At 40.6% G+C, this 8,604-nt stretch overlaps 1 protein-coding gene across 1 annotated transcript; it reads left to right on the forward strand.

Annotated features, from left to right (window-relative positions):
* The first annotated feature begins 4,893 nt into the window (after window positions 1-4,893).
* GSPT2 (G1 to S phase transition 2) lies at window positions 4,894-7,423 on the forward strand. Its single transcript, XM_019439572.2, has 2 exons — window positions 4,894-4,998; window positions 5,105-7,423. Exon 2 carries the CDS (start codon window positions 5,116-5,118, stop codon window positions 6,997-6,999), a length of 1,884 nt encoding a protein of 627 aa, XP_019295117.1. The 5' UTR covers window positions 4,894-4,998; window positions 5,105-5,115; the 3' UTR covers window positions 7,000-7,423.
* Window positions 7,424-8,604: the final 1,181 nt, after the last annotated feature.

An 8,604-nucleotide genomic window follows, 5' to 3' on the forward strand; every position in this document is an offset into this window, starting at 1 on the left:
AGGCGTCCGACTTCATCCAGGTCACGATCTCACGGTCCGTGAGTTCGAGCCCCGCGTCAGGCTCTGGGCTGATGGCTCGGAGCCTGGAGCCTGTTTCCGATTCTGTGTCTCCCTCTCTCTCTGCCCCTCCCCCGTTCATGCTCTGTCTCTCTCTGTCCCAAAAATAAATAAACGTTGAAAAAAAAATTTAAAAAAAAAAATAAATGGGCTTTAAAATAAATCTGATCTGTGTGTGTCAGATTGGCAGGAGGTAAAGAGCATCTGAAATCTTAGTAGCAAAAACTTTAGGAAGTGGAGTGGCTTTCCATCTTCCTTAGAAGAGAGAGTCAAATTTATGTACAGAGCTCAAAGACATCCTGAGAGAACAAATATGAGGCTCCAACACAGTCTTTTTAACCCTGTGTTCACTAGCTCCTAGATATTTTTCTGTTCTCATTTTAGCCAATCTAATACTACTATTCCTCGACTGTAGATGAATTTTAAGACTCTGTTTGTGCTCCAGCCTGCTCAGTTATGCTAAGCATATGTTGGGAGGAAAGGGGAATCTCAAAACCTGGAGTACTGTATTATGTTTTCCAGTCTAAACTGTTTTTGTTTAATTGGTATTTTTTTTATTTTTATTTATTTTTTATTTAAGATAAAGAGAGAGTGAAAGAGAGCTCATGAGTGGGGGAGAGAGGCACAGAGAAAGAGGGAGAGAGAGAGAGAGAGAGAGAGAGAATCCTGAGCAGACTCCATGCTGAGCTGATATCGGGCTTGATCCCACGACCTGAGATAATGACCTGAGTTTAAATCAAGAGTCAGATGCTTAACTGACTGGGCCACCCAGGTGCCCTAATTGGAATTCTAAAAAAAAAAAAAAAAAAAAATGATGTTACTACTCCCAAGTTAGCCACCTTAACTATACTCCAAAAGTCTATTCTGTATCTTCCCCCATTCCCCATTTTTAATATTGCAATCTGCAATCTTCCCTCAGAATCTCCACAGGATTATCTCTTACTTCGGGAAAAAAAACATAAGTCCTCATAAAGGAACTCAACTGCATTATCCTTTCTCTCAAGTTCATCCATATTTCCGTTCTCTGCAAATAACCTAAGACTTTATCCTCTTCTTCCATTTGTGACTTACACCCACCAAATCTCCCAATTCCTTTCTTAATATATAATAGATGCTACAAGTCAGTATGGCCTTAGCATCTTTTTGTCCGTGTTTGAACTCCAAGTCCACTACTTACTAGCTATGTGACCTTGGATAATCCAATCAGCTCCTCTAAACATCCATTTCTTATCTATAAAAGAGTGATAGATTACCTTCTTCACAGAATGGTAGGGAAAACAAAATGAGAGAATCCATAGAAAATAATTGAAATATGACCTGCTACTAAAAAACACTCAACAAAAGTGAATTATTATCAGATAGATGTAGTTTAACTATACTGTACTGGATGATAACATGGAGAACATGAAAAAATCTGTTTTCTCTATCATATTAGTTCTGGTAATACTGACACTACTATATGTACAGATAGTATAAGTCATATGAGTAATTATTTTATTTTCTAATTTTATTATCCCCTGTTCTCATTGAGAACCAGTATTCCTGGTTTCATAGAAATGTATAAAATTGAGCTGGTACATTTTGTCATACCAGATAATGAATAAACCATCAAGGACTACTAGCATAGTCTCAAAACGATTCAGAACTCATCCTGAAGTGGCTTCCACTGGCCAATGAAGGACCATCTTAACATCAATAAGTATAGTAAGGAAATGTTCAAAACACATCAAATATATATAAATCCAATAATTCATAATTATTCTTTTGAAATATCCTTATTTGTCATCTGTGAACAATTATAGGCAACCAAGTCATTGTTTTGAAAACTCAAATAAATAGAAATAATCAATCACTTCCATGTGTTTCTGTTACAATTCATACCTCAGAGTAACAAAATTGCTGATGAAGGAAAATTGTTTTAAAACTATATTACAGTTAATAAAGAAAAAAGGGCACCTGGGTGGCTCAGTTGGTTAAGCATCTGACTTGGGCTCAGGTCATGATCTCACAGCTCATGGGTTCGAGCCCAGGGTCGGGCTCTGTAGCTGAGAGCTCGGAGCCTGGAGCCTGCTTCAGATTCTTTGCCTCCTTCTCTCTGTCTCTGCCTCTCCCCCGTTTGCACTGTGTGTCTCTCAAAAATAATAAACATTAAAACAAAGAAATGACAGAAGTACAATATCACGTTTTGCAACCTCTAATGACATGTTTCTACACAATCATCATTAATTCCTTCTAACTGTAAAACAACCTGATCTTATCTGAAACGTTTTGAAAATACTCAAAATGCGAAAAAAAATTGTACCTATCTCTGATCAAGCTCATAGATCCAATTATTGATATACAAGAAATAGAAAAATATTCTAAACTATACTACAGAAATATAATCAGCAAACTCAAGAATGCAGAAAATTCCACAATTCACATCATTCATTTTCCCATTAATGTGATAAAGCTATACAGGAAATCATGGATAAACCATAAATGTCATGATAGTGGTTACATTTAAGGTTAGCGGGAGTAGGTTGTGACTGGAGAGGGTACTGAAAAGTCTTTTGGGTTGACCAGCAAATTTCTAATTATTGATTTGTGTGGTGGTTACAAGTGCGTTTCCCTTATTTAAAACAAAAAAAGTTTATTTATTTATTTTGAAAGCAAGGGAAGAGAGGCATTAAGGGAGGGAGAGAGAAAATTCTAAGCAGGTTCTGTGCTGTCAGCATGGAGCCCAACTCAGGGCTTGAACTCACTAACCATGAGATCATGACCTCAGTTGAAACCAAGAATTGAACGCTTAATTGACTGAGCCACACAGGTGCCCCACATGTGTTTTCCTTCTAAGTCAATAAACAATAATTTTTTGTTATGCAATTTTCTATATTTGTGTTATATTTCACCAAAAAAATTTTAAGAAGAAATGATTAGGCAATGGCCAAATATTGCCTACACTTAAAAAAAAATGGTGAAGACAATTCTCTCATTTATTGATACAGTCTTTCAAAGTTCTAAGTAGATAATCTTGAGACATTCACCCCATCACACAAACTAAATTAATTTTGTCCAAAATTAGTTTCTGTCTATATAGCCCTGTCAATGTTTCTCTCTCTTGGGTGGACCTGCCTCCCCCTAAACCCCAAGGGTGTGGGCTTGTCAGGACATTCTCTCACTGTTTCTCATTTCTTCTTTAAGGGTTTAAAAGTGAAGCATCCTCTGTTCTAAGTAGCAGTCATGTTAGCATTCTCATGATCTCATGTTAGCAATTGACCTAGGCAAAGGAAACATCCCAGGTCTGTCCTGCTTCCTTGCTAATGCTAACCTTATGTGAACACATCTGCCTATCCCTTGATTAGCTCTCTCAGAGACATTTTAGAAAGTCTATCCTAGGTTTATAGAATGCTGGAGAAAGGCTCTAGCATATGTATGCAGTATTGTCCAAGGGTTTCTGCACATTCAAACTCTCAATTGTTACTATTCATTGTGAATAAGCATGCACATTCTTTTTATGTGACAAAAAATAATTAAGCCATTACCACAGGCAAAAAACAATGAAGGGGTTTGATATCTAATGGCTTGGAAATAGCACAGAAGTAGTAAAATAGTGGCAGCCTCAGACTGAAACCATGAACGTCCAGGTCTATTAGACATAGAACATCTTTTCTACTCCTAAAGTCTGGAGAACAAAATTGTTAAGTTATAAACCAGTGACCAATTTTTCAAGTATTTTGAGTTGTTGGATTTATTTAATATCCAACTTTATGACCTCATCTTGTACTAGCAAATTGTATTTTCCCAAGATCTTTTTTTCTATTTCAGTTTGATCTAAATTAAGATAATTTACAGACTAACTCTTCTAAGCTTTGGGTCAAATATTATAAAGTCTTTCTGAAGGTGAGATTCTATTGATTAGTATCTATGGACTTTGTTCATCTCAGAGGTCTCAATCAGTTTAAATAGGCTGACATCCACACCCTGTCATTACCACTAACTGGGGAAGGTTCCAACATGACACTGATTTGTCCTTAGACAAACCCAGTGCCAGAAGTATGAGCAGTGAATAGGGTTCTAAGCCTCCAGAATGGGACAGGAAATACTGAGGACCCGGGGTGTATTCTGAGGAGGTGCTGGTGAGTGAGGCAGGAATACTCAGAATATAAATTGGTTAGAAGAATACAAGTGATCTGGGGCCAGTGCCTGTCTATGTGATCCATCACAGAATTTTGGGCTAGCCATTGTTCAGGCACCAGCACAACTACTGTAAGTTGGGCAGGTTCAGTGGGACAATGTTCTCCTTGGCAATTCCTTTCATGGACACAGTCAGAGTACTTAACATGAAAACAAGTTATAACCCCATCCTTACACCACAGAAGTCATCAACAAAAGTTACAGGCTTATGGGGTCCTCTGGATGAGGGAAAATCAAAAAGCCTCTGGGTTTCAAATTAAATGAGTGATTTCAAGTTGCATTTCCTGGGTTCAACTACATCTTCATGTATTTCATGAGTGCCTTTCTAGTCAGTAATTTCTTCCTTTGGTTGCTGGGTTTCTGGGTAGTTAACCCATCTCCTGCCTCCATTTGTCCAATAGCAATTCTCATTTTTACTTGAATCTTTGAGTAGAATTGTAAATCAGCCGCGCCAGTCTAGGTTTAATTATTACACTGTCAAATTGCTCTTCCAGATCCTGTGAACAAAAATGAATGGACAATTTCTTTTTACAAATCCTACTTTCGGACTTGGTCCATGGCTGAGAACTAAGCAGGCCCAGCGTACGGATGGCAGCGAGGGGTCAATCCACGCCCCGCGTTGGGTCGGCTGTGGAGGAGTCGGAAGTGGTTGGGGTTTGGGGGAGGAGATCCGCTCACACACAAGAGGAGAGGGTTGAGCCGCCATATCTGCTGCTGCTGCCGCAGTTGCGAATGCGGTGTTGGGACTTAGCTGCTGCCGCTAAGGTTCGTGTCGCTCCCCCTTGCCCCTTCGCTCTTGCAGCCTTACCCCTGGCGGCGTAGCCCGCTCTTTCTGGCGTGTTAATCCCGCTCCCTCCCCGCCACCCATCAGGTCCTCAGACCATGGATCTGGGCAGCGGCAGCAGCGATTCCGCGCCCGACTGCTGGGACCAGGTGGACATGGAAACCCCGGGTTTGGCCCCAAGCGGAGACGGAGCCTCCTCCGCGGTGGCTGAGGCCCAACGGGAGCATCTCAGCTCGGCATTCAGCCGTCAGCTCAACGTCAACGCCAAACCCTTCGTGCCTAATGTACACGCCGCGGAGTTCGTGCCGTCCTTTCTGCGGGGCCCGGCCCAGCCGCAGACCCCCCTGGCCGACATCACCAGCATCGATGAAACCTGCACCGGCGCGGGCGACCCTCAAGGTAAAAGGCTGGGACGGGAGGCACCTGTGGAACATTCCAAAGAGGAACAGTTAGTGTGGCATGAAGGTTCCAATTCAGCCATTACTATGGAACTTTCAGAACCTGTTGTAGAAAATGGAGAGGTGGAAATGGTCCTAGAAGAATCATGGGAGCACAATAAAGAAGTAAGTGAAGCTGAGCCAGGGGGTAGTTCCTTGGGAGATTCAGGGCCCCCAGAAGACAGTGGCCAAGAAATGATGGAGAAAGAGGAAGTGAGAAAATCTAAATCTGTGGTTATGCCCTCAGGTGCTCCTAAAAAAGAACACGTAAATGTGGTATTCATTGGGCATGTAGATGCTGGAAAGTCAACCATTGGAGGACAAATTATGTTTTTGACAGGAATGGTTGATAAAAGGACACTTGAGAAATATGAGAGAGAAGCTAAAGAAAAAAACAGAGAAACTTGGTATTTGTCCTGGGCCTTAGATACAAATCAGGAAGAACGAGACAAGGGTAAAACAGTAGAAGTGGGTCGTGCCTATTTTGAAACAGAAAAGAAACATTTCACCATTTTAGATGCTCCTGGCCACAAGAGTTTTGTCCCAAATATGATTGGTGGTGCTTCTCAAGCTGATTTGGCTGTACTGGTAATCTCTGCCAGGAAAGGAGAATTTGAAACTGGATTTGAGAAAGGTGGACAGACAAGAGAACATGCGATGTTGGCAAAAACAGCAGGGGTAAAACATTTAGTAGTGCTTATCAATAAGATGGATGATCCCACGGTAAATTGGAGCAGTGAGAGATATGAAGAATGTAAAGAAAAACTGGTGCCCTTTTTGAAAAAAGTCGGCTTTAGTCCCAAAAAGGACATTCACTTTATGCCCTGCTCAGGGCTGACTGGGGCAAATATTAAAGAGCAATCAGATTTTTGCCCTTGGTACACTGGATTACCATTTATTCCATATTTGGATAATATGCCAAACTTCAGCAGATCAATTGATGGACCAATTAGACTGCCAATTGTGGATAAGTACAAGGATATGGGTACTGTGGTCCTGGGAAAGCTGGAATCAGGATCCATTTTTAAAGGCCAGCAGCTTGTGATGATGCCGAACAAGCACAATGTGGAAGTTCTTGGAATTCTTTCTGATGATGCTGAAACTGATTATGTAGCCCCAGGTGAAAACCTTAAAATCAGACTGAAGGGAATTGAAGAAGAAGAGATTCTTCCTGGATTCATACTTTGTGACCCTAATAATCTGTGCCATTCTGGACGCACATTTGATGTTCAGATAGTGATTATTGAGCACAAGTCTATCATCTGCCCAGGCTATAATGCGGTGCTGCACATTCATACTTGTATTGAGGAAGTTGAGATAACAGCCTTAATCTCCTTGGTAGACAAAAAATCAGGAGAGAAAAGTAAGACACGACCCCGCTTTGTGAAACAAGATCAAGTGTGCATTGCCCGTTTAAGGACAGCAGGAACTATCTGCCTCGAAACATTCAAGGATTTTCCTCAGATGGGTCGTTTTACTTTAAGAGATGAGGGTAAGACCATTGCGATTGGAAAAGTTCTGAAACTGGTCCCAGAGAAGGACTGAGCAGTTTTCTTGATGCCCCTGCACAATACTGTGAGAATTGACTAAAGAAGTTCACCATCTTCTCTTATTTACTGCCCACTGACAGACTTTTCTTCATATTTTGCAAAGAAATTTCACAGCAAAAATTCATGTTTTGTCAGCTTTCTCATGTTGAGATTTCAGTTATGTCACTATTGAATTACCCACAACTTTCCTCCTCCTATGCCATTTTGCTTCCTTGGACAGAACCAGTAATAGCTTTGTAGGTGATGTGGGTGTAATTGTCTATAACAATGAAAAATTAATATATTTTTTAATTTTTCATTTTCCCTTAGGATATTAATCAACCTTTGTTCCACACAGATCAATCAGAGTGTGTCAGTGTGTGTGTACATGTTAAAAAGACAACTAACATGTCAATAAAATATTCCATTTGAAACTCTTACTGGTATCCAAAATGCTTTTGAATATTTTTTAAAGTTTGTACGTAATAGTTTTCAATTAGCTTTTTTTTTACTTTCTCAGATAATTAAATACATTTTATTACTTGGGGTTTCAAAAACTGTCCTCCACTCACTGTTTTAAATGAGGCATTTGCAAACAATGCACAGGTTCATATTAAAGGAAACATTTTCACTTTGAAAAAATATCTCTTTGAGGGCTCTTCCCAGTGAACTTTGTTTTCTCCAATTTGAATCAATAATGGAGCTCTTCTGTTTCCCCACTTGTAATTTGAAAAAGAAAGGCTCAGACCATCTTTCAGGTCCCATAATGTTGAGCATTGCCAAATTACAAATATACCTGGGGATTCAGATCATATGTTGACTAGATTGTTATCCATACCCCATCATCTTAATATACCCCTTTGCTTTGTTCACCACCAGACTTGTAATGGGGGACACAACACAGTAAGGGGCATGACTATCGACAAGATAAATGCTTGCAATAGGGCTGTAAGTCATTTGGTAAAAATTAAGGGTTAGTGTGGGTCCTGAGCTGGGAAATGAGACTATTCCACCCTTGTATCCTTCAGTGCTGGGGGTTAGTAGGAAAGCTACACGGTCATTTTTACAATCAGATCAAAACACATTTTTGGGCCAGAGAACACCCAACTCTCGATCCTGAGCTGGCTACTTTTATTGCCAGGATATTGAGTTTATAACCTGTGTAGCTATCAACAGCTGAAAGAACCTTCAGTCCTGGTAAGTGGGTAGTGACCCAGTGTAAACACCTGCCCAATGGTGGGCAGTGCCAGTTTCTCACACTTGTGGGCTGGTTGGACAGGAGTGGAGACTGGCTGCCAGAACATCCTGTACTCTGCTTAAGCAGAGACCGTGTCCCCTTCTTCATGGTCCATTTATTTGTGTACCCATTTACCTCCAGGGTTTCTAACCTGTCAAAGATAGCCACTGGTCTTATCATAGCATCAACAGCATGGTTCTGTGAATCATTCATCATAGATCTTCAGGGCACCCACATGGGAAACCAGGATTTTTATTTTGTCCTGTGTCAGCTAACAGGGATACACCTGATGTCATCTTGGGCCCAGGCCTTTAATAATACAATGTCAGTGGCAAGAGTTTCATCTTTATTTTAGAGTTCCTTCTCTTGCTTCTGTGCTTTGTA

The sequence above is a fragment of the Panthera pardus genome, unplaced genomic scaffold (genome assembly GCF_024362965.1).
Source record: "Panthera pardus isolate Hobbes unplaced genomic scaffold, ASM2436296v1 HiC_scaffold_27, whole genome shotgun sequence".
Classification (NCBI taxonomy): Eukaryota; Metazoa; Chordata; class Mammalia; order Carnivora; family Felidae; genus Panthera; species Panthera pardus.

Coding starts and splice junctions, on each gene's coding strand:
- GSPT2 (XM_019439572.2), top strand. CDS start 5,116: ATGGATCTGGGCAGCGGCAGCAGCGATTCCGCGCCCGACTGCTGGGAC.